This window comes from Lepus europaeus, unplaced genomic scaffold (genome assembly GCF_033115175.1).
Source record: "Lepus europaeus isolate LE1 unplaced genomic scaffold, mLepTim1.pri SCAFFOLD_264, whole genome shotgun sequence".
NCBI lineage: Eukaryota > Metazoa > Chordata > Mammalia > Lagomorpha > Leporidae > Lepus > Lepus europaeus.
In genome coordinates, this window is record NW_026909144.1 from 1 (window position 1) to 22,884 (window position 22,884).

Sequence of the window (22,884 nt, forward strand, 5' to 3'; positions counted from 1 at the left end):
GCGCAAGCGCAAGTACTTCAAGAAGCACGAGAAGCGGATGTCGCGGGACGAGGAGCGCGCCGTGAAGGACGAGCTGCTGGGCGAGAAGCCCGAGGTCAAGCAGAAGTGGGCGTCGCGCCTGCTGGCCAAGCTGCGCAAGGACATCCGGCCCGAGTGCCGCGAGGACTTCGTGCTGGCCGTCACGGGCAAGAAGCCGCCGGGCTGCGTGCTGTCCAACCCGGACCAGAAGGGCAAGATGCGCCGCATCGACTGCCTGCGCCAGGCCGACAAGGTGTGGCGGCTGGACCTGGTCATGGTCATCCTGTTCAAGGGCATCCCGCTCGAGAGCACGGACGGCGAGCGGCTGGTCAAGGCGGCGCAGTGCGGCCACCCCGTGCTGTGCGTGCAGCCGCACCACATCGGCGTGGCGGTCAAGGAGCTGGACCTCTACCTGGCCTACTTCGTGCGGGAGCCTGGTGAGTCCGCGCCGGGGGGCGGGGCGCGGGCTGGGGGCGCGGCCGCGCCGGGCCCAATGAGGGCGCGAGGGGGCGGGCAAGGCCGCGCCGGGCCCAATGAGGGAGCGAGGGGGCGGGGCAAGGCCGCGCCGGGCCCAATGAGAACCCGAGGGGGCGGGGTGCTGGCTGGGGGCGGGGCTGCGTCGAGCCCAATGAGAACGTGCCGGGGGCGGGGCCGCGCTGAGCCCAGAGCGCCAGCAGGTGCAGCATGGAGGTGGGGCAGGGCCCTGCCTACCGGATGGTGGACGGGCGGCGCCAGAGGTCTGACGGGGGAGGCAGATTGTGGTGGAGGTCTGAGGGTGGAGGCAGGCTTAGGAGGGCATCTTATGTATTTATTCTTTATTTGAAAGCAGAGTTAGAGAAAGGAGAGAGAGAGAGAGAGAGAGAGAGAGAGAGAGAGAGAGAGAGGAGAGAGAGAGAGAGAGGCCTTCCATCCGCTGGGTCACTTCACAAAAGGCTGCAATGGCCGGGGCTTGGCCAGGCTGGAGCTAGGAGCCTGGAGCTCCATCCCGGTCTCCCACGCGGGTGCAGGGACCCAAGGACTTGGGCCATCGTCCACTGCTTTCCCAGGCCATAGCCGGGAGCTGGATCGGAAGTGGAGCAGCCGGGACTCGAACCGGCGCCTATATGGGATGCGGGCACTGCAGGCAGCGGCTTAGCCCATTGTGCCACAGCGCCAGCCCAGGCTGTCAGATCACGTGAGGAGAGTCAGAGAGAGGAGGAGGACCTTCCAGCGGCTGTCAGGGGCCGAGTGCAGAGGTCTGAGGGTGGAGGTGGGTCTCTCTGGGCGTCCGAGGGCAGGGGTGACCCGGTCCAGCCCGGGGAGGACCGACCTCAGCTGAATCCCGGGGCGTCCGGGGCCTGCAGGTGCTGCTGGCCGGGTCCCAGAGCCTGGCCGGTTCCAGCCAGATCGGTGCAGCGTGGAGGAATCCAGGCTGCTTCAGGAGGAGGGGCTGTGGCTGGGCCAGGTATCCCCGCGTCTTCCCCCTCGGCCTGCATCCCCCGCGTGGGCCCAGCACCCGTCGTGAGGTTGTGGGTGTAGCAGGTGGAATGGGGGCCTGGCTCGGTGGGCACCCCCCTGGGCTGTGGACTGCCCCGGGCACACAGGTTGGGGGGCGCAGACCCTGGTACGGCAGCCTCAGCGCCCCCGGAAATGGGTTTGCGCACCCGAGAGGAGGGGCAGCTGGGCGAATGCTGGGGTCTCGGGGCAGGAATAAGGGGACCATGGGGGCTCCGGACGCAGCCCCCACCCCACCCGGACTGCCCTGCCCTGACCTCAGCCCCTCTGGTGAGCCCAGAAGCGCTGGGGCTGGGGGCTCGCAGGGTCTGGGCTGGGGCTGGGCTGGGGCTGGGGGCTCACAGGGACTGGGCTGGGGCTGGGCTGGGACTGGGGGCTCACGGGGACTGGGCTGGGACTGGGGGCTCACGGGGACTGAGCTGGGGCTGGGCTGGGACTGGGGCTCACGGGGGCTGGGCTGGGGCTGGGCTTGGGACTGGGGGCTCACGGGGACTGGGCTGGGACTGGGGGCTCACGGGGACTGGGCTGGGGCTGGGCTGGGACTGGGGGCTCACGGGGACAGAGCTGGGGCTGGGGGCTCACGGGGGCTGGGCTGGGGCTGGGCTGGGACTGGGGCTCACGGGGACAGAGCTGGGGCTGGGGGCTCACGGGGACTGGGCTGGGGCTGGGCTGGGGCTGGGGGCTCACGGGGACAGGGCTGGGGCTGGGGGCTCACAGGGGCTGGGCTGGGGACTGGGGCTCACGGGGACTGGGCTGGGGCTGGGCTGGGGCTGGGGCTCACGGGGGCTGGGCTGGGGCTGGGCTGGGACTGGGGGCTCACGGGGACAGCGCTGGGACTGGGCTGGGGCTGGGGGCTCACGGGGACTGGGCTGGGGCTGGGGGCTCATGGGGGCTGGGCTGGGGCTGGGCTGGGGCTGGGGGCTCACGGGGACAGGGCTGGGGCTGGGGGCTCACGGGGGCTGGGCTGGGCTAGGCTGGGGCTGGGGGTCGCGGGGTCTGGGCTGGGGCTGGGCTGGGGCTGGGGGCTCACGGGGACAGAGCTGGGGCTGGGGCTCACAGGGGCTGGGCTGGGGCCTGGGTGCTCACGGGGGCTGGGCTGGGGGCTCGGGGGGGGCTGCAGTGGCTGTGCCGGCAGCCCGGCTGCCCCCACCCAGCGGTGACGATAAAATTTTGAGGCGCTTTCTGCACAGTCAGCAGCGCGGGCGCCGCCCCTCCCCCGCCCGCACAGGCTCGGTGGGCTCAGGTGCAGCTCGGGCCTCGAAGGATCGTGGGGGGGGGGGTGCTGCGCCCACCCCGGGGGCCCCAGGGGGATCCCTGCTGGACCCCCCGCTGACCCCCCCACCCCATGTGGGTGGAGCTGAGCCTGGGTCCCCCCTGACCCTGGTGATTGACAGCCGCGTCCCCAGCCAGAGGGCCTGGGTTCAAGTCCCGACTCCTCCACGCCCATGCAGCCCCCTGTGCACACGCCCCCGGAGGGCAGCAGGGATGGCTCAGGAGCCCGGGCTCCGGGGGCAGCCGTGCGATACGCCTGGCAGGTGCAGGTGCACGCTTGGGCTGGCGTGGGGCCTCCCGGGCTCCGGGGCTCCGTCGTGCCTCCTCCTCCACCCCCGCGGGTGGGTCCCCAGCTCCGGGCCCCCCACTCCCCGCCGGCGCCGCTGCTCTGAGGCCCCGCGGTTCTCCAGCACAAGTCATGGCTGCGCCATCATACAGATGAGAAGTTGGGGTGCAGAGGCGGGGTGTGAGCCCACTCGGATCCTCACTGGGGTGAGGGCGGAAGCAGGGACACCCCTTCTACCCCACCCTGGATGCAGAGCGGGGTGGGGCCTCAGCTGTGCCGCTGAGCCTGCCCCCCAACCCCTCACCTGCGCTGGTCCCCTCCAGGGACCCCAAGCTGCGCCCAGCTCCCGACCTCCGTCCCGGGCCCCAGCCCCAGCTCTAAGTCCTGGAGGCCGGCAATGACCCAGGGGCCAGGTCAGGCTCCAGCCGGGGGTGGGATTCATGGGGCAGGGAGGGGGGGGCAGAGCCTGGGTTGACCTGGGGGGGCACCTGCCAATCAGCGGAAGGCGGCCCCTGCCCCTAGCACACATGGCACAGCCACCATCAGAGCTGGGGCCTCGCGGCTGAGGGGAGAGGGGAGGGGGAGAGAGAGGGAGGGAGGGAGAGGGAGAGGGAGAGAGAGAGAGAGGGAGGGAGAGGGAGAGGGAGAGGGAGGGAGAGGGAGAGGGAGAGAGAGGGAGAGGGAGAGGGAGAGAGAGGGAGGGAGGGAGAGGGAGGGAGAGGGAGAGGGAGAGAGGGAGGGAGGGAGAGGGAGGAGAGGGAGAGGGAGACAGGACAGACAGAGATGGGAGAGATAGAGAGATACACAGGAAAAGATGGGGACAGAGATGTGGGGCAGGGACATGGGGACAGACTCAGCCTCCCTCTCCTTGGCCGTCCCTGTGGTCAGCCCAGCCCCCCCCCACCCCTGGTCCCTGGCAGGTGCCCCTGGGGCCGCTCCCCTGCCTGGGAATCTTAGGCCTCCTTGTGCCGGGTGCAACCCAGGACGGGCAGTTCCCAGGGCAGAATCCGGCCGCCCCGGGCGTCCACCTGGGGATGCCAGGCCGGGGAGGGCATCAGGGGGCTGGCGGCAGAGAGGGGACCCAACGGAGCCAGGCAAAGGCCCTGGGGCAGCGACGCAGCAGGGCAGGGCGGGGCTCGCGTGCGGCCAGGGCCGTGGTGGGGCTGGCGTGGGGCCTGGCTCTCCCCGGCTGCCCGCCTGCCCGGGGCCGCAGCCCAGCCGGGCCTCCCCACCCCCTCTTGGCGCGGGAGGGCACCGCGCCAGCCGGGTGGGGGAGGGGCTGCCAGGCCCGCCCCGGCAGCTGCCAGCCCGCCCGCACCGCCGGCCCAGATGGTGGCCATCTGCTGACAGCACCGCGGGCCGGCCCGTTCCCGCCTCGAGCCGGCCAGCGTCCCTGGGCCAGCGCCCGGAGTGGCCGTGCAGGCGGGGGTCTGCCCGGGTGCCCGGGGCTGGGGGGTGGGGGTCCCTGGGTGGCACTGGGGAGCAGCGGGTGACCACGTGATGGGCTCAGGCCAGCTCTTACCAGCGCCGGAGCCGGGAGTGGCCTCTGGCCTGCGCCCAGCCGGCCACAAGCCGGGGTCACACAGCTCCCAGGGGCCAGGGCCAGGGCTGGGGGAGAACCCAGAGCCCTTAACAAAAACAAAACGGAAGAAGAAGCCCAAACTCCATGAAAACAGACACTAAAACCTGCAACGGGCACTGATGACGGCAGGCAGCCAGGAGGAGGCGGCCGCGGAAGGAGGACCGGGCCTGAGTTGGCCCCAGCTCTGCCCTCCCTGGGCCAGCTTCGGGGGGCCTGGGGTCTGGGGCCCTCTGCTCTCTGCTCGGCGGGCCTTGCTTTGCCCACCTGTAAGATGGGTGACTGAGATGGGCCCCGCTGGTTTCTCAAAAGAACGCAGAAAGCGCTCAATCAATGCGCATTCCCTTCGGGGACCCCGGCCCCAGAGGGGAGCAGGCAGGGTCAGTTCTTGTCTGAGACCCGAGCGTCGGGGCTCCCCCGACGGCAGAGGGGCCAGGGGTGGGGGCGGGGGGCTCCTACCCCGGGGCCGGGCAGCCAAGTAAACCAGCGGTCGGTCCGTCCGTCCTCCGTCCGTGCACGGACACACGCGGCCCCTGGAGCACAGAGCGGCAGGGGGCACGGGGGGGGGGGCAGCGGGCGGAGGTCCCGGCGTCCACCCCCTGCCCTCGCCGGCCACGCGGCCTTGGCGAAGACGCGGCCGGACCCTCGGCACAGCCGGGTACACAGCAGGCGCTCAGCCAGGAAGGGGCCGGCGGGCGACCGGAAGTAGCGGAGTGGGAGGGGGCGTTTCCGGCTCGGACAGCGGATTTTGAATTCGCCGCAGCTGTAAAGCGGATTATTCGCTGTCAGCGCGTGGGCTCGGGCGCTGGCTCTGTAGGGGTGGGGTGGGGGGCCTCGGTGGCTGCTCCCCCCCCAGCGGACTCCGCTCCCCCACGGCGGCTGGGGGCTCTCGCGTGAACCCCGCCAGTGTCGTTTGGTGACGCCAGGATCGCCTGGGGACCCCACGGAGCCGCGGCCACGGAGGAGTGGGGGGGAGCGCCCCCTCCCTGCCCGTGCAGCCGTCTGCTTTGTGCAAGATTCGTTCATTTATCTGAGAGAGAGGGAGGGAGGGAGAGAGAGAGAGAGAGGGAGGGAGGGAGAGAGAGAGAGGGAGGGGGAGAGAGAGAGAGGGGGAGGGAGGGAGAGAGAGGGAGGGAGGGAGGGAGAGAGAGGTCCTCCATCCGCTGGGTCACTCCCAATTGGCCTCAGCAGCCAGAGCTACACCGATCCGGAGCCAGGAGCCAGAGTTCCATCCGGGGCTCCCACGCGGGTGCAGGGGCCCAGCACTTGGACCATCGTCCCCTGCTTTCCCAGGCCACAGCAGGGAGCTGGCTGGGAAGTGGAGCAGCCGGGACTCGAACCCACGCCCCTATGGGATGCAGGCACTGCAGCCGGGGCGTTAACCCCCTGGGCCACAGCGCCGGCCCCCACAGGGAACATAAAAGTTAGGAGTTAGGTTAGAACGGAGCAGAGGCCCCGCCCGGACCCCGTCCTCTCGCCTGGCGGGCGGGCGTGGGGGCGGCACACCTGTGGCTGCCCCAGCCCAGCAGCTGCCACGCTGGCCCCGCGCCCGGAAGCCCAGGGGCAGCCGAGGGCACCCGGGACGCCCAGCGGCCAGCCCAGCCCCCCTGTCCAGCTGGGCGGGGGCCGGAGTGGGCACTGGGGATGCAGCCGCCCTGCCCGGACGGGAAACTGAGGCAGGGCGGCTCCCGGAGTTAGGTGACAGGTGACGGGGAGGAATCTGCGCCACCCCCACCTGGCTGTCTGAAAGCTTTGGAACGGTGCTGGGTGGGCTCCGGTGGAGCCGGGAACCCCCCCCTCCCCCGGGCCGAAGCCTTGGCAGCCGGATGGGCGGGTGGGGGAGGGGCGGGGGAGGGGGCTTACGGCCCCGGAGTGGAGCGGAGTCCCCACTCGCCAGCGCCCTCCGCCCTGGGTGGCTCTGGTCCCGAGGACCTAGAGATTTCGCGCTGGGTTCTAGAACATTCCAGGGCTCAGGTGCTAGAATTTCCCCGCCTCGGGTCCAGAAAGCTCAGGTGAGCGCTGGCTGGCGCAGGGAGGCTGGGCCCAGGCACCTGGCCCAGAACATTCCAGAAGATGCCCGCAGAGGGGGAGGGCGGGCAGTGGCCCCCGCGCCGGGACTCGTGCACATCACGCATGCGCGTGAGCCGCGGTGCCCGGGCACAGCACGGAGGGTCCCGGGCGGGGGTCTGTGAGCCCTGGCATCCCTGGGAGCCCCCCATGGGAGTCCCCGCGGCTCTGGGAGCCCCCGCCCTGGGAGCCCCCCCCGGCCCTAGGACCCCCCCCCGCCCTGGGAGCCCCTCCCCCAACCCTGGGAGCCCCCCCACAGGGGCTGCAGGGAGGCGTCAAGACCCCCTTGGGTCTGGGGGCTCCGCTGGACCAGGGAGCGTCTGGGGGGGCCTCCAGCCCGGGGGGCACCCTCCCCTGCCCCCACCCCTTCCCGCCTCCCTCCGCCCCGTGGGCTGCCCGGAGGCGGCAGCGGCAGCTGAATGGGCCCCTTGTTCCCAGCCACACCCGCCCCTTGGGGTCACCCGGGGACAAGCCCAGGCAGCGGCTCCCTTAAAGGGCCAGCGCCCAGAGGCCTGGCAGGCAGAGGGCGCCCCCGCCCCCGCCAAGCCCCGCCCCCGCGTGTGCAACCTCGCCCCTCCCCTTGCAGACAGCCCCGCCCCTCCCTCGTGGACAGCCCCTCCCCTGTGGTCCCAGCCCTGACCCGGGCTGGGGGCCGCCTGGGGGAGGGGAGGGGGCGTGGCTTTGACCTTGGGGAAGCCCCTCCCCGCCACGATTTCCCCTCCAGACCAGCGTTCCCCGGGCCCGCCCCGTGGGCTGCTGGGCGGGTCTTGGGTATGCAGTCGGCGCTCACTGGGGTCCGCGACTAAGGCCCTGAAGCCTCCGTGCACGTATGGAGCGCCGGCTGCACACCGGGCCGTGCCCGGGAAGCCCCTTGCGGCCGAGGGCCTCAGTTTCACCGTCGGAGCAATGGGGGCAGCGCTGATGGGGCCCAGGCCGGAGCCGGCCGGAGGGGCCGCGGCCGCGTGGACCCAACTCCGAGCTTAATGTAACCGGGTTGTGTAAGGCGCTGACGTCAGCAGGACGGGCGGCGCCGGCCGGCAGGGCAGCTCTTAAAGGGGCAGTGCCCCGGGGTCCCCTGCTGTCGGGGTCAGCCCGGCCCCCACGGCACCTGCCCCCTCTCGGCCGGTGTTTAGTAAGCGCCTACTGTATGCCAGGCAGTGACAGGAGCAGCAGGGGTGGGGGCTCCCGGGACAGGGCTAGAGGTGGCGAGGAGGCCGCGGGCTCAGCCGTGCAAAGGCCCTGGGGCAGGACGGAGCCTGGGAGCGAGGGAGGGGGCCGGGCAGTGTCCTGGGAGACCTGGGCTTGACCCCGAGGGAGGTGGGAGCCAGGGAGGGCTGGGGGAGGGGGCCTGCAGGGCGGGGATTGCGCCCCCGCCCTCCCAGGAGCCCTGAGGTGTCCCGCCCCTCCCAACCCCAGCCGTGGACACGGGGTGGGGTCCTGGCCGCCTCGCTGTACCCCCAGTTTATTGTGCACTTACTGCATGCAGGCTCTAGGAGCCCCCGCTGTGGCCCCGCCATGGCTGGGGCTGGGGGGGTTGGGCGGGGGGAGCGGCTCCCTCGCCCCCCAGGGCCGCCCTGGCCTCAATTTCCCCGAGGCCGCGCTGGGGAGGGGGCGCTGGGGGCTGGCAGGGGCTCGTCCCCCCCAGGGTCTGGAGCAGGGGGGAGGCCGGGGGAGGGGCCCTGAGGGAGGGGCCCCCCACCCCCTGCGCCCCTGCCCCGCGTCCACGCGCAATTCCGGGCCTCCAGGAGGGTGGGCGAGGCCCCGCTGGCTGGCGAAGCCAAGAATCCGCACGTGGTGTAGACAGCGGGTTATTCTAAGCCGCCCCTCCCCGGCGGAGCTGGGGCGCGCGGGGCCAGGACTCCCCCGCCGGGTGGGCTCGGCCTTCAAGGCCCCGGCCACGCGCTGCCCCTGAGCGCACAAAATGGCCGCGGCCCAGAGAAGAATCTGGAAAGGGGGGGGGGAGGCGAGAAGATGGCCGCCTGGCCGTGACGTCAGCGGGCAGTGGCCGGGCCTCGCGTGGACGCGGGGCCCGCTGCGCCCCGGCTCGGCCGGCCGCCCCCGCCCCCAGGGTCCCCGGGTGGCCGCGGCGCTGGGGCCTCGCTGGCCGTGGCCTGGGCCCGGCTGGGGCGGCCGCGGTGTCCGGCGGGCGGGGCGGACTTGGAAGCGACCCCGGGCCTGGCGCGGGCCCAGCGCGGGCGGGGAGCTGCAAACCGCGGCCCAGACTCGGAGCGGGAGGCCCGGCCTGGGGCGGGGGCTGCGCCGGGGTTGGGGGCCGCGGTGAGGACGGCTGGCCGGGGCCGGGGGAGGCCCCGGGGCTGGGACCCCCTCAGGACTGGGGGCAGCAAGTGGCCCGCGCCTGGACGGTCCAGGATCGGGGGGGGGGGTGCTGTGCACACACGGACAGAGAGCACCCGGCCGGCATAGGCGTGCAAAGGCCCTGGGGCCCGGGGCGGACTCTGGGTGTTTGCTGTCTATTTATAGACACAGGGCCGCCCCTGGGGGGTGGGCGCCGGGGGACCAGGCTGGGGCTTCCCCGCGAGGAGCCCAGAGGCCAAGGTCGGAGCGCCCGGCCTTCCAGGGGGAGGGGCGGGGGCGGGTCCCTCGCTGGACAGGTGGCCGGGGGCAGGGCTGTGGCACCCGCGGCGTCACACGTGAGCGTGGGTTCGAGTCCCGGGTGCTCCACTTCCCGCGCACTCCCTGCGGATGGACCAGGTGCTGGGGCCACTGCACCTGTGCCGGAGACCCGGATGGAGCTCCCGGCCCGGCCGTCGCCGGCTTTTGGGAAGTGACCCAGCAGGTGGAAGATTCTAACTCTGCCTTTCAAATAAGCCTTTAGAACGGGGGCTCTAGCGCCCCGGGGAGACCAGGGCGGGGGCGGGGGTGGGAGTTGCCCCCACTGCAGCTGCTCCAGGCGGGGACGCAGGGCCCCCCGGCCGGTCCAGGACCGCCTGTCCCCCCGGGGACGGCCCCTGCCCAGCTCCTGTGCTCCGCGGCCTGCAGGGGGCGCCCGTGCGCCTGGGTCAGTGGGGTCGAGCGCGCCCTCTGCGTTTGGCTTTTTAAATTTTTAACTTTTCTGTGTTTGGGGGAGAGGGAGGGGAGATGGGAGCTGGGCCAGGCAGAAGCCAGAAGTTCCATCTGGGGCTCCCACGTGGGTGCAGGGGCCGAGCTCCCCCCCCCACCAGTGTGGGTTTCCCAGGACCGGAATCGGGCACTCAGACCCGGACGTGGGCATCCCGAGGGCGACTCCACGGCCACCGCCCAGGCCCAGGGTTTGTTGTGTTCCCCCATCCGCACGGCTACAGTGTAGCGCTGTGACTGCTACAATGTTGCAGCCCTGGACAAGGTTGTCAGAAGGTGGCAGCCCTGGCCAAGGTCAGGGTCAGGGTCAGGGTCAGGGCTCGCCTCTTGGCCCCCAGCAGCCTCGCGGCAGGTGCAGGGGCTGTGCCCACTTCACAGATGGCAACAGTGAGCCCCCTGTCCCCGCCCGCCCTCCCTGGGCTCAGAGCTGCGGGCGCCAGCTGGGCACGGCCGCTTTCGGAAGAGGGTCCCGTGCCCGAGGCCTGGAGCCCGGCGGCCGGCTGCCCGGGCTGGGCCCTTCCCAGCCGAGTGGCCGTCCAAGGAGGGCTCGCGGCCGAGCGGGGCACCCTCCCCGGTGTGTCCCGAGCCCAGTCGGCCAGGGCCGTGCCGGGCAGCAGCGCCCGGGCCCCTCATCCCCTCCCGGCGCGGTTGAGACACAGCTGGCAGCCCGGGGTCTCTGGGCGCCGCCACCTCCCCCGTCCTCCGCCCCCGCCCCCCGCCCCCCACCCCCCACCCCCCACCCCCCAGCCCCCGCGCGGCCCATTTTCCTGATGAGGGGACTGAGGCCCGAGACGTCTTTGCCAACAAAGTTCAGGACAGAGGTGGGGCTTCTGGGAGGTCTTTGCCCCCTGGGAAAGGCCCTGGGGTGGGCAGGAGGGGAGGATGGGGGGCGGGGCCGCCCCACCCCACGCCCGTGCCTGGGTCCCGCCCCCTGCTGTGTGCACCTGCAGCCACGGGGGAGACCGGGAGCTCCTGGCCCTGCCCTGGGCCCATGCTGAGCCCCCGTGGGACAGCTGAGCCACCAGGTGGGGGCGCACTCCTCTCCCTCTCCCTCCCCCTCCTTCTCTCTCTCCCTCTCCCTCTCCCTCTCCCTCTCCCTCCCTCTCTCTCTCCCTCTCTCGCTCTTCCTGTAAAATAAATGGACGCCGGCGTTACTGAGACCTGGGTTGTGTCCCCGCGACCCCCCCGGGTGGCCCCCTCGCTGGCCTGCAGGGGCCGCCAGGGTCTGGCAGGTGCACAGACGGTGATGGATCACCACCTTGGGCCTGGGAGACGCGCGGGCGGGGGTGGGGGTCCGCTCGGCCTCGTGCCCCACCCCCAGCCTCCGTCCTGGCCGGGAGGGGGCCGGAGCCGCCGCTGGAGCCGATAGCGCTGAGCCAGCGTCTGCCTGCCCGGCTTGTCTGCCAAGGAGCCTGATATTTTTAGATAAGACGCAGGGGAGGGCGCGGCGGGCGGGGGACCCCCGCAGGGGAGGGCGCGGCGGGCACTGCAGCCAGCCGCCCAGAACCCCCGGGGACCCCGTGTGTGTGGCAGGCCAGGGGCGCTCCCCCGGCCAGAAGGGGTCCCCAGCTGCGTCACCACCGCCTCCTCCCTCCCCCGCAGACACGGAGCAGAGCGGCAGCCCCCGGGCGGGCATGGGCTCCGAGCAGGAGGACAGCAAACCCATCACGCTGGGTGAGTCGGGCGGGCGCGGGCACCACGGGGCGGGGGGACCCCCTGGGGACCCCGTGTCACTGGGGGATTGCTCCCTCAGGCACCCCCTGCTGGCCTCCCCACGGTGGCCACCAGAGGGCGCCAGTCAACCAGGGCCAGGCCACGCCCCTGCCCACCATTCCCCTCTGGTCAGAGCCTGCAGAGCCCACCACCCGCCCTCCCCAGTCCGAGCTCGACGCCCCCTTCCCGGTCCTCCCTGCGCCCCTAAAGCGGCGGCGGTCACAGCCCTTTGTTTTCCTGGCTCCCCGGGGATTGGTGGTTGCATAGGCGTTTGCCCAGCTGGCTCCCGCCAGGGTCACTGGAGCGCCCCCAGGGGAGCAGGGCAGCCCCTGGCCCTGGTGACTCATCCGTCCCGCCGTGACCCACAGGAGCCTCCCTGGAGGCCACACGTCCGGGTCCCGGGGGCGCTGCACAAACAGGAAACCCCAGCCAGGGCGGGCGGAGGGGCGTGGACGGCAGCTGGGCGGCCGGCGGCTGGTCAGCAGGAAGCGGCCACCACCACTTCCCCTGCTCGGTCGGGCCGGGCCACCGCCCTGCCTTAGCTCGGGGCCAGGCGCGCTGACCAGGGCCCTGGGATCGAGCCCCTCGGCCTGCTGCGGCTGTGCTGCCCCCTGGTGGCCGGGGGAGGAACGGCGTCTTCGCCGCTGCTGTCCTGGGGGGCGGGGGGCGGCGCCAGGTCCACTGCGCCAGCCCTGGCCAGCCCCTTGCTCTGTCCAAGGGACCTTGCACGGGAGCAGAAGGGGAGGTCACTCGGACGGCGTGTGGAGCACAGACAGGAGGCTCTGCCGCTGGACGTTCCATGGCCCCCAAGGCAGCCGTGTCCCTGGGAGCGGTCACACCCGGCCCCCACGCGTCCCCTCCTTTCCCCTGGAGCCCCCGTCCTGGCCGTGTCCTGTCGGTGGAGCCCACGCGTGGCCTCTGTGTCCACGTCTCCCCCGTGCACTGGACCCTGCCGGGTGCCGTTCTGTGGGTGGACACTGCGCACTGGGCGTAGGGGACTTTCCATTCTGTGAACACTGCTGGCCTGGGGGGTCTCGGCCCTCGGGGAGGAGCCAGCCTCAGTCTCCAGGCCCATGAAATGGGTCCAAACCCGCAGGGCAGGGGTGCAGGGGTGCAGGGGCGGGGCCCAGGCTCCTGACAGCCCTGGGGCGTGGGGGAGGGGCCGCCCATCCCCCCTCCCCCGCTGACCCCCACACGCCCCCCCCCCATTGCAGACACGACCGACTTCCAGGAGAGCTTCGTCACCTCGGGCGTGTTCAGTGTCACCGAGCTCATCCAAGTGTCACGGAGTGAGTGCCCGGCCAGCCCTGGGGGAGGTGAAGGGGCTTCGGAGGGCAGGCGGCCACCGCCCCTCCCCCACCCCGCCTCTGGAGGTCAAGGTCATACCCCCTCCGCAGGAGACCCCAGGGCCTTCCTGCCCCTGGCCCCTGCCTTCCCTGGGGGCCCGACGGGGGCCACACACAGCCCTGATGTCCACCCATGTCCCCCAATGTCCACCCATAGCCCCGACGTTCACACACGGCCCCGACATCTCCCGATGTCCACCCATGTCCCGCAATGTCCACACACAGCCCCGACGTCCACATACAGCCCCGATGTCCCCCTATGTCCACCCACGGCCCCGATGTCCACGCATGGCCCCGATGGCCCCCTATGTCCATCCACGGCCCCGACGTCCATGCACGGCCCCGATGGCCCCCATCCTGGAGCTGTGGCTAAGCCTCCTCCTCGCTGGGCAGCATTGACTCCCACACTGCTGGGGTCCCCAGGGGCTCCCCACGCGGGGGCATCTGCGCCCCACGCCCCGCCCCCCCCTCACGGCCCCGCCCCCCGCAGCGCCCGTGGTGACCGGAACCGGACCCAGCTTCTCCCTGGGGGAGCTGCAGGGGCACCTGGCCTACGACCTGAACCCGGCCGGCACCGGCGTGAGACGGACGCTGCCCAGCACCTCGTCCAGCGGGTAGGTGCTGGCCGATCCCGGCCTCGGCTGCCCGTTCATCTGCGCAATGGGCCCACAACCCAGCGGGCCGCGCGGTCGGCCCCGGCCCCCTCCCCGCCCCGGCTCCGGGACCCCCACCCCGCCCCGGCCCCTCCCTGCCCCGGGACCCCGGCCCCCGCCCCGGCCCCGAGACCCCGGCCCCCTCCCCGCCCCGGCTCCGGGACCGCCCCCCCGGCCCCTCCCCGCCCCGGCTCCGAGACCCCGGCCCCCTCCCCGCCACAACTCCAGGAACCCCCGGCCCCTCCCCGCCCCGGCTCCGAGCCCCGGCCCCCTCCCCGCCCCGGCTCCGAGCCCAGGCCCCCTCCCCGCCCCAGCTCCGGGACCCCCACCCCGCCCCGGCCCCTCCCTGCCCCGGGACCCCGGCCCCCTCCCCGCCCCGGCTCCGAGACCCACCCCCCCGGCCCCTCCCCGCCCCGGCCCCGAGACCCCGGCCCCCTCCCCGCCCCCACCCCGCCCCGGCCCCTCCCTGCCCCGGGACCCCGGCCCCCTCCCCGCCCCGGCTCCGGGACCCCCACCCCGCCCCGGCCCCTCCCTGCCCCGGGACCCCGGCCCCCTCCCCGCCACAACTCCAGGAACCCCCGGCCCCTCCCCGCCCCGGCTCCGAGACCCTGGACCCCTCCCCAGCCGCGGGCAGGTGTCTAACGGCCCGCGTGAGTCTCGCGATAGCGTCTCCCCGCCCCGCCCCCGGAACCGGAAGTCGACCGGCCGGCTGCGTCTCCTTGGCAACCAGCTGCTCCCCGACTTTAGGAGCAAGCGGCACAAATCCGGTTCGATGGAGGAGGATGTGGACACGAGCCCTGGCGGCGACTACTACACCTCGCCCAGCTCCCCCACGAGTAGCAGCCGCAACTGGACGGAGGACATGGAGGGAGGTAGGGCCGCCGAGACCGGGACTACACGTCCCGACAGCCACCGCGCGGGAGGCGGGCGCGGGGAGCCGGCCTGGGGCCGCGTGGCCTCCTGGGAGTTGTAGTCCCTTCGGCTGCTCGCGCATTCGCGGAGCTCTGCGGGTGGGCTGGGGCCGGGAGGCCAGGGGCTCGTTCTCGCTGCGTTTTCCCGCCCCCGTCGCTGCGGGGCGCCTGAGCCGCGGGGTCGGTGGGGGGCGCTGTCTGTGCCCGGGCCGTCGTCTGGTTGCTCCTGGGGTCAACGCTCTATGTCTCTTTTTTCTTTTAAAGAGGAATTTTATTTATTTGAGAGTCAGGGTTACAGACGGGGGTTGGAGGTGGGGGGGATGGGAGGGGTCTCCCACCCGCTGGTTCACTCCCCAAACGGCCACAGCGCAGCCAGGAGCTTTCCCCTGAGTCTCCCACGTGGGTGCAGGGCCCAAGCACTCGGGCCATCGGGCCATCGTCCACTGCTCTCCCAGGCCACAGCAGGGAGCAGGATGGGAAGTGAGCAGCCGGGACTCAAACTGGCGCCCATGGGAGATGCGGGCGCTGCAGGCAGGGGATTAACCCACTGTGCCACTGTGCGGGCCCCCAGGGATTTCCTTCTTTGGGGTCCTCACCTCGCGGCCGGTGTCTGTAGCTGTTGGCAAGTGTGGTGCAGAGTGGCCGTGTGCGGCGCTGGCCTTGGCTGCCCTGGGCCCCAGGAGTTCCTGCGGCTTTGGTGCTTGGCCGCCCGTGTGGGCGCCGGCAGGGACTCCGGGTTCATGGCCCAGGTGGGGGTGCTTGTGCCTGGCGCCCCTTCTGGGCGGCTGCGAGGCTCCGTGCATGGCTGAGGGGCTCCCAGCCCTGCCCCCCCACCCCCCACCCCCCCCTCCCCGGGCCTGCAGGCTCCGTGGCAGGGCCTGGGTTCAAGCCCTGCCAGTTCCTCCCGCGTCTGTGGGTCCCTGGCGTTGCGGCCGGCAGGATCCACACTCGTTGCGGCGCCCTCGGCAGGTGCACCCCGGGCTCTGTGGGTTCCCCGCGGGAAGATGGGCACGGGGGTGGGGGTGGGGGGAGGGGCCGACCCTGGCTGTCATCCCCGCAGGAGCTCCAGCCACCCAGCCGGTGTTCCAGCTGGGAGGGAGGGAGGCTCAGGGCCAGATGCTACTGCCGGCCTCTGCCCAGGGGCCGTGGTGTGGCCAGACTGGGCAGCTGGGGACGCTGGGGGATGCGCTCGGCTCTGGGCGCTTGGTGTCTGTGTCAGAAGCACTGTTTTTGTTTGTTTGTTTGTTTGTTTTGTTAAGGTTTATTTATCTATTTAATGAGTTAGAGAGAGAGGTCATCCACTTGCTGGGTCACTCCCCAGATGACCGCCATGGCTGGGGCTGGGCCAGGCTGGACCCAGGAGCTCCTCCGGGACTCCCACGCAGGCACAGGGCCCAGGCAAGCAGAGCTGGGGACGCAGGTGAAGCCGTCCCGAGAGGAGAAGTCCTAGCCAGCGGCCTGGTCACTGGGGAGGAGGAACCGGGAATGGAGGCGCAGGAAGCTCAAGCGAGAAACGCACAGGGGAGGGGGCGCTGGTCCCGGGCCCCTCCAGGACCCCAGCCTCGCGGGCAGCGGGGAAGCCCCCCCCCCCCGCAGTTCCGGGAAAGCTCAGAGGAGTCCCTCTCCCACCACTGCCCTCGGTCTGAGGGTCAACTCAGACAGCGGGCTTGCCCCCACCCCCGCCCCATCCTCCCCGTCCCCCCACCCTGGCTCCCCTGGCCCCGCCCCGTGGGTTCGTGGCGTTGCTTCCACCCGGGGGAGCTCTGCTGGGAGATCCTGTGAGCGAGTGTTCACACACACGCACACAGGTGCACACGCACCGGCGGGAAGCTCCTGCCTGGGGAGGGGGAGGCAGCCGAGAGGACCCCCCCCCCCCCGTAGCGCCGGCGGGGCGTGGTGCAAAGGCGTGCAGGGGACGCTGGTGGTGGTCACAGCCGGGCTGAGGCCAGGGACCAGAGCCCAGAGCGGACGCCTGTCCCTGAGGGGTCCTGGGGCGGGGACACCCACGGCCCACAGCCCAGAGGACCGGAGTTCGAGCCCGTCGGCCGCCCCACCTCGGTTTCCCGCGGGGGGGGGAGAAGCTCGCAGCCCCCCGCCCGGCCGAGGCCAGCGGCTGGGGTGGAGCAGCGGCCGCACCAGAGCGTTCACGTGGGGCCGGGGCCTGGGGCTCCTCGCGGCTCAGCGGGCGCCCCTGCCCCACGCAGGCATCTCGTCGCCCGTGAAGAAGACGGAGATGGATAAGTCGCCATTCAACAGCCCCTCGCCCCAGGACTCGCCGCGCCTGTCCAGCTTCACGCAGCACCACCGGCCGGTGATCGCGGTGCACAGCGGTGAGCGCGGCGGCCCGGGGCTCACGGCACTGGCTGAGCCCACACAGGCGCGGGGCTGGGGGGGGCAGTGCGCACAGGGGCGCGGACCGGGGGTCTGGGGGGGGCCGGGGCCGGGGGCCGAGCGCCCGCTGACCGCCCCGCCGCCCCGCGCAGGCATCGCCCGGAGCCCGCACCCGTCCTCCGCCCTGCACTTCCCCACCACATCCATCCTGCCACAAACGGCGTCCACCTACTTCCCGCACACGGCCATCCGCTACCCGCCGCATCTCAACCCTCAGGACCCGCTCAAAGATCTCGTGTCGCTGGCCTGCGACCCGGCCAGCCAGCAGCCCGGACCGGTGAGTGCGGGGTGGCCGCGGGCGGCGGAGGGGGCGCGGTGCCGCGGGCAGGGGTCCCTGGGCGGCCGAGGGGGCGCGGCGCCGCGGGCAGGGGTCCCTGGCGGAGGAGGGGGCACGGCGCCGCGGGCAGAGGTCCGGGGGCGGCGGAGGGGGCACCGCGCCGCGGGCAGGGGTCCCTGGGCGGCCGAGGGGGCACGGCGCCGCGGGCAGAGGTCCCTGAGGGCCGCAGATTCCTCCTCCTTGGCTCCTGCCAGGCTCCCGTGGCGACGTGGGTCCTGCCCTCGGGTTCACATTTGGGAGCCATGGGCGAGGTGGCACCTTGTGGACAGACAGGGCGATGGGGCGCGGGGGTCCCATCCCTCTGGACCTCCAGCCGGTCTCGGGCCTGCCCCCCCCCCCCCGGCCCTGCCGGTGCCTTGGTCCCTCCGCGGCCGACACCCCACTCGGCTGGGGCACCCAGCGCTCCACCCTTCCCCTCCGTCTCTGTGGCCCCAGTCCAGCGGAAGGGGCAGTGCGCGTCCACTCCTCCCGGCCCCCGCACAGATGGGGCACCTCCCCTGGCCTCCCCCCACCGCCTAGGGGGCGCCGCCTCCCCGGAAGCCGGTGGGAATCGGGGCTCCCTTGTGGGACCCGCGGTTTGCTCTCCAGAGCCTGGGGCCACGTGGTCAGGGTCAGAGGGGCCTCGGGCAGCACCAGGGGTGCAGGGGTCTCAGGCCCCAGGCGTCCGCGGGCAGGGGGGAAACGAGGATGGGGCGTCACAACTCTGGGGGCTCAGAGGGATGGAGCCCCGGCTGGCTCGCGCCATCCTGGGTGTTTTTTTAGGGTACATTTATGAATGAGAGAGAGGAGACAGGGAGGTGTTCTGTCCACTGGGTCATTCCCGGAATGGCTGGACCTGGGCCAAGCCGGAGCCAGGAGCCAGGAGCCAGGAGCTCCATCAGGGCTCCCACGCAGGTGCTGGGCCCCAGGCACCTGGGCCGTCAGCCGGGGACCCGGATGGGAAGTGGAGCGGCCGGGACTCGAACCGGCGCTCCGTGGGTGCTGGCATTGTGAGCAGCCTGCCGTGGGCCACATCTCGCTGTGTGAGGGTCCCGCCTGGCCCTGGCAGCCCCTCCACCCCCTCCTAGACTTTTCCGGCTGGGAACTTGGATCGCAGCTTTGTGGCCTCTCCCTGCCCTGCCTGCCCCCTCTCACACCCAGGCAGGAAACAGCCTCCCCTGAATGCCCAACCGGCCCCAGGTTCAAATCCCGCCTCAGCCGGCTCGCAGGTCCCAGCTCTCCCCACCTGCTCACCTGTGAGGTGGAGGAGGGCACCTGTGTCCTGCATAGACTCCCCTGGGGGTGAACGGAGCCACACCCAGGGCCTGGCATACAGTAGGCACTTAATAGATGTGGACCGCACATAGACCCCTCCCTGGAAGCCACAAGGGGCGCCCCCAGGCCTGGCCACGCCCCTGCTCCCCTCCCCCTCCGTGGTCCCGGTCCAAGTGCCCTGGGCGAGATTAGAGAGAGAGAGCGCGATACAGCGAGGCCTGCAGACCCGTGGCCTCCTGACCCCGGGGCGCGGGGTGCCACGGGGGTGTGTGCAAAGGGCCGGCTGTGTGACCCCGGGCAGTGGACACCCTCTCTGGGCCTGGCCCGCCCTTGCTAACGGGCTCTCGGTCTCTCTCCCCGCAGCCTACTCTGCGCCCGACACGTCCCCTGCAAACCGTCCCTTTGTGGGATTAGGACCAAGGGAGCCTGTGGGCAGCTTTCAGGCACAGGTAGGGGCCAAGAGGCCGGCCGGTGGGGGGCGGGGGGCCGGGCAGAGGGGCCGGCCTGGGGGACACAGGGAGAGGAGAGGCGAGCTTGCCTGCCGCCGCCCACAGCCTGGGCTTGGGGGGGCCTCAAGCCCCGGCTGACTTCTCCTGGGCTCCCCCTCCCGCCTCCTGCCGGGCATCTGTCCAGATGGGGAGAGGCCCAGAGAGGCCAGGGACCTGCCCAGGGTCACACAGCCGTCGGCCGGGACTTGCCCCACTCCCACCCCGTGCCCCCAGTCCAGCGGCCTGGGGGGAGACCCCGCTCTGGAGAGGGGCTCAGAGCAGGGAGGTGAGTGACCCTGGGGCCCACATGTCCCCCAACCTGCCCGCCATCGGGGACCCTGGGCCTGAGCCGGTAGGAGGGGGCCCCAGAGCCCCTGCCCCTGGCCGTGTTGTTGGGGAGGGGTCTCCGATGCAGAGAGAAGCCAGCCCAGGGCTCCCAGAAGCTCCAGGTCATGCGCGGGGGGGGGGGGTGGTCCCCGAGGCCGTGGCCGGACCCTGCAGCCCAGCCCTGCTCCCCTCTGGGCCTCGGGCATGGGGTGGGGGCCAGGAGCTCCCACACCCAGGTCACTGGTAGCCGGGTGGCGCCCACGGAGCCCAGGCCCCCTTCCAGTGCAGGCTTCGAGCTCCTAATTGATTCAGGAACCAAAGCTGATAGGGCACAGGCCCGGCCCTAACTCTTTCCCCGCTCCTCCCTGTGAGCAGAGGGAAACCGAGGCGGGCAAGGCCCCAGAGATGATGGGGTGGAGGGCCCAGGGTACAGGGAGCGGAGGGGAGGGGCCTCCCTGGCGGGGACCAGGAGCCAGGGCAGGGCTGCCGGGGAGGGGGCGGCACAGCGGGTCAGGGCACGGGGACAGGCTGTGACGGTTGGGAGGGGGGCTCGAGGGTAGGCGCTGCCCACTCCCCTGCAGCCAGGGAGGGGAGGAAGCCAGAGCCCCGCTCGGGCCCCCTCACGGCGGATTCTGGCTCCGTCAGCACTTCCTCCCCCATTGGTGTTATTCCTGGCGGCTGTGCCGCTCGGCACCCCCCCCCCGCCCCCAAGACGCCTCCTCTGTAGCCCCTCCCCCAATCAATACCCATTGATCTCCACCCCCACCCCCAGTGTGTGCCAGCCCTCCCCGAGCAGGGCCCCCAGCCGCCCGCCCACCCCGGGAGTGCTCCGAGGAAGGCCAGGGTCACGTGCCAGAAGCCACGCGGGCAGCTGTGGCCGGGCCCCAGGTGGTGGAGCCTGGACCTTGCCCCTCCTCCTTGCCCCCACCCCCGGGCCAGAGCCAGGCAGGCTGAGGCCAGAGGAGGGGGACGGGAGGCTGTCCACGGGAGAGGGTCACGCCCAGAGCCTGTCTGGTTGCCAACGGAAACCAGACATGAGGTAATGGCCAAGATGAACTTGAACTTGGCTGGAGGTGGGCGGCTCAGAGCTCAGGCGCCACTTCCTTGGGATGGCCCAGCGGCTGCCGCGTTGCCCGGTTCCCGGGGGCGCCAGTGACACGTGGCAGGGGTGGGTGGCAGCCCCCCCACCGGCCCTGGGGTCAGGAGACGGGCCTAAGCCCCCCACGGCCAGCTCTGGAGTTGAGACATGGTCCCGAGCCTCCCCAGGCCGGCCCTGGGGTCCTGGGAGACAGACCCGAGCTGCCCCCCAGGTCCCCTGTGCCCCTGCTGGGCAGCCCCAGACCAGCAGCTCCTCCGTGAAATGGGGCTGGGGGTTCCTGAGAGCCAGGCTAGGGGGTCCGCCCTGCACGGGGCTGGGGGGGGGGGCTTGCCATCTGGTCGCCTTGGGCAAGTCTGCTGCCGGCTCGGAGCCCCTCTCTTCACAAAACGGGGGGGGGGGCAGGCGTGGGGAGCGGGAACCCTGGTCCAGGGCTCCGGGAACGTCTCCCCGAGGGTTAGCACGTGAACACGCACCCCTGTCCCCCCCAGCTGCACCGGCTCCCTAGCCCTTCCCGGGCGTGGCTTGCGCTCCGCCGCAGCACTGCCCGTCCGGGATCTCGATGGGATGTTTCTGGCAGAATCGCCCGCCGGGTCGGGGGCGCCAGGGCCTGACCACGCTGACCAGCCGTCTCTCTCTCTCCCTCCGCCGCCCAGTCCTGGTACCTGGGATAACCACGGTCCTCGCCCCGCGCCCCTCCTCCATCACCCCAAGAATCCCAGGGGGCAGCACAGCCGGCCCCCTCCGAGCAAGCCCAGCCCGGCGGAGAAGATAAAACACAACCCACGCAGGCGGAAGAGAAAAACCGAACCGAGACACGCGTGGGGGAGGGGCCAGGAAGACCCCCACCCGCCCACGCCGCCCAGCCGAGGCGCCGGACTGCAGCGCTGCCCCGCGGGAGCCGGCGCCCGCCTCATCTCTGCACCTGCTGCTCCCACGGGCCGGACGGAAGCACGCGCGCCCGCCCCTCCCCCGGCCCCGGCCGCCCAGGTCCAGGTGAGCACCGCCCGGCGCCCGAGAACGGGGCCATCCATCGGGACACCCAGCGACGCCGCCTCTCCTGGGCCATGGGGACATCGGCCGCCCCCACCCACACCCCGTCTCCCCGTGGATGGCCTCCGCGAGAGGGGAGGCGGGCACTTGGGGCGGGGCGCGGCAAGGACCCCAGCCGCGGGCAGCCGAGACCTTGGTGGAGGGCAGGGGTCGGGCAGAGGGGGTGCGCGGGGAGACGGCGGGCGGCGCACAGGCACTGTCGCCCCTGCCCCGCCGGAGACTCGCTCCTGCTCGCTCGCTCGCTCTCTGGGGACGGGGTCTTCCCGCCCTGCCCGCCCTGCCCGCCCTGCCCGGAGGAGAAGTCTATGCAATTGACACCCCAGCCCGGCTCGGCGCCCCGGGGAGGGACCCACGTTGCACACACTGTAAGAAATGCACTTTCCCGGGCGGGGCAGGGTGGGCCTCGGGGAGGGGGAGGTGCCCCCTCCAGGTAGCCCCTGGGGAGGGGGCGCCAGAGCGAGCGGTTTAAGTGCCTGACCCCACCCTTTGTCCCCCGGGACACCGAGTGGCCACGGCGCAGCCCCTCCTATCTCGCTCCCCCACCTCCAGTCATCGCTGTGCCCCCTCAAAGCTAGAGATGGGACCCCAGGGGTGGCGATGGGCGCCCGGCCCGCCCTGCTGGGGCGCCGGGGTGGGTTCCGGGGCAGCCGGCGTGCGCCCCCAGCCTCCTCGGCCAGTGCCTTACATCCTGGAGCGACGGCCCCCCGGAGCCCCCCCAGCCCGATGGGGGCCACCGTTTGCACTTTCACCCCTCCACCCAGCGGGGCGTGGCCGGGGTCCCCGGGAACTGAGAGGGGGCGGGCGGGGCAGAGCGAACCGGCTAGGAGGGCGATGCCAGGGCTCTGGCGGGAGGGGGTGAGGCGGCGCCGGCGGGGGGAGGGGGTCGTGCACGTTTTTTCCGTTGAGCAGCGCCTAAAACACTAAGCGAGGGACCCTGGCCCCACCCGCACCCCCACCCCTCCTGGCGGGGGAGGGGAGGCCGGCGAGGGGCATGAGGTGTCCTAGGGCCTGGGAGCCCTGACGCGGGGACCCCTCCCGGCCTCTCCCGACTTTTTCCCGCAGTGCGGCGCTGGGGGGGCCTGTCCCCGCCCCCGCCCCTCCTGCCCCAGCGGCCCCCAGTCGGGCCTGGGCGAAGACCCCGGCCCGCGCGGCCCCTCCCCCAGCGGTGCATGGTGCTTGGCGCGGGAGAGCGCAGCCTGGCTCCCGGCGTCCGCGTGACGCGTGCATGGCAAACCCGGCTCGCCCTCCCCGCCCGGCTCCTCTTACAAAACAAAACAAACAAAAAAAAAAAAACAAACAAAAAAAGATACAAAAAAAAAAAACTAAAAAAAAGCCCCAATCCTCCCTGATTCCTGATTTGCACGGATTTCTACCACTTGAGGTGCCTTGCCTTGGAGACGGCGCCCGCGCCTGGGCGCGCAGAGCTGCATGCCCGCTCTGGTCCCGGCGCCGACGCGAGAGACGCCGGCCGCGCGAACGGATGTATTTCTATCCATAAACAGAAAATAAGATTTTTTTTTT

General features: G+C 72.2%; 1 protein-coding gene across 2 annotated transcripts; it reads left to right on the plus strand.

The window, feature by feature from the left end:
• Positions 1 to 6: 6 nt before the first annotated feature.
• On the plus strand, positions 7 to 22,884 carry NFIC (nuclear factor I C). Of its 2 annotated transcripts, XM_062185085.1 has the most exons (9): positions 7 to 455; positions 11,397 to 11,468; positions 12,722 to 12,796; positions 13,344 to 13,467; positions 14,254 to 14,378; positions 16,622 to 16,747; positions 16,901 to 17,085; positions 18,763 to 18,848; positions 20,967 to 22,884. In XM_062185085.1, exons 1-8 carry the CDS (start codon positions 38 to 40, stop codon positions 18,811 to 18,813), a joined length of 1,176 nt encoding a protein of 391 aa, XP_062041069.1. In that variant the 5' UTR covers positions 7 to 37; the 3' UTR covers positions 18,814 to 18,848; positions 20,967 to 22,884. The 2 variants fall into 2 exon arrangements, with proteins under 2 accessions (XP_062041069.1, XP_062041070.1); XM_062185086.1 differs by lacking the exon at positions 18,763 to 18,848.

Excerpts from the sequence above, each read along its gene's own strand:
- NFIC (XM_062185085.1), top strand. The coding sequence starts at position 38 with ATGTCGCGGGACGAGGAGCGCGCCGTGAAGGACGAGCTGCTGGGCGAG. Across the intron at positions 456-11,396 it reads CTACTTCGTGCGGGAGCCTG|ACACGGAGCAGAGCGGCAGC; the intron begins GTGAGTCCGCGC and ends CCTCCCCCGCAG. Across the intron at positions 12,797-13,343 it reads GCTCATCCAAGTGTCACGGA|CGCCCGTGGTGACCGGAACC; the intron begins GTGAGTGCCCGG and ends CGCCCCCCGCAG.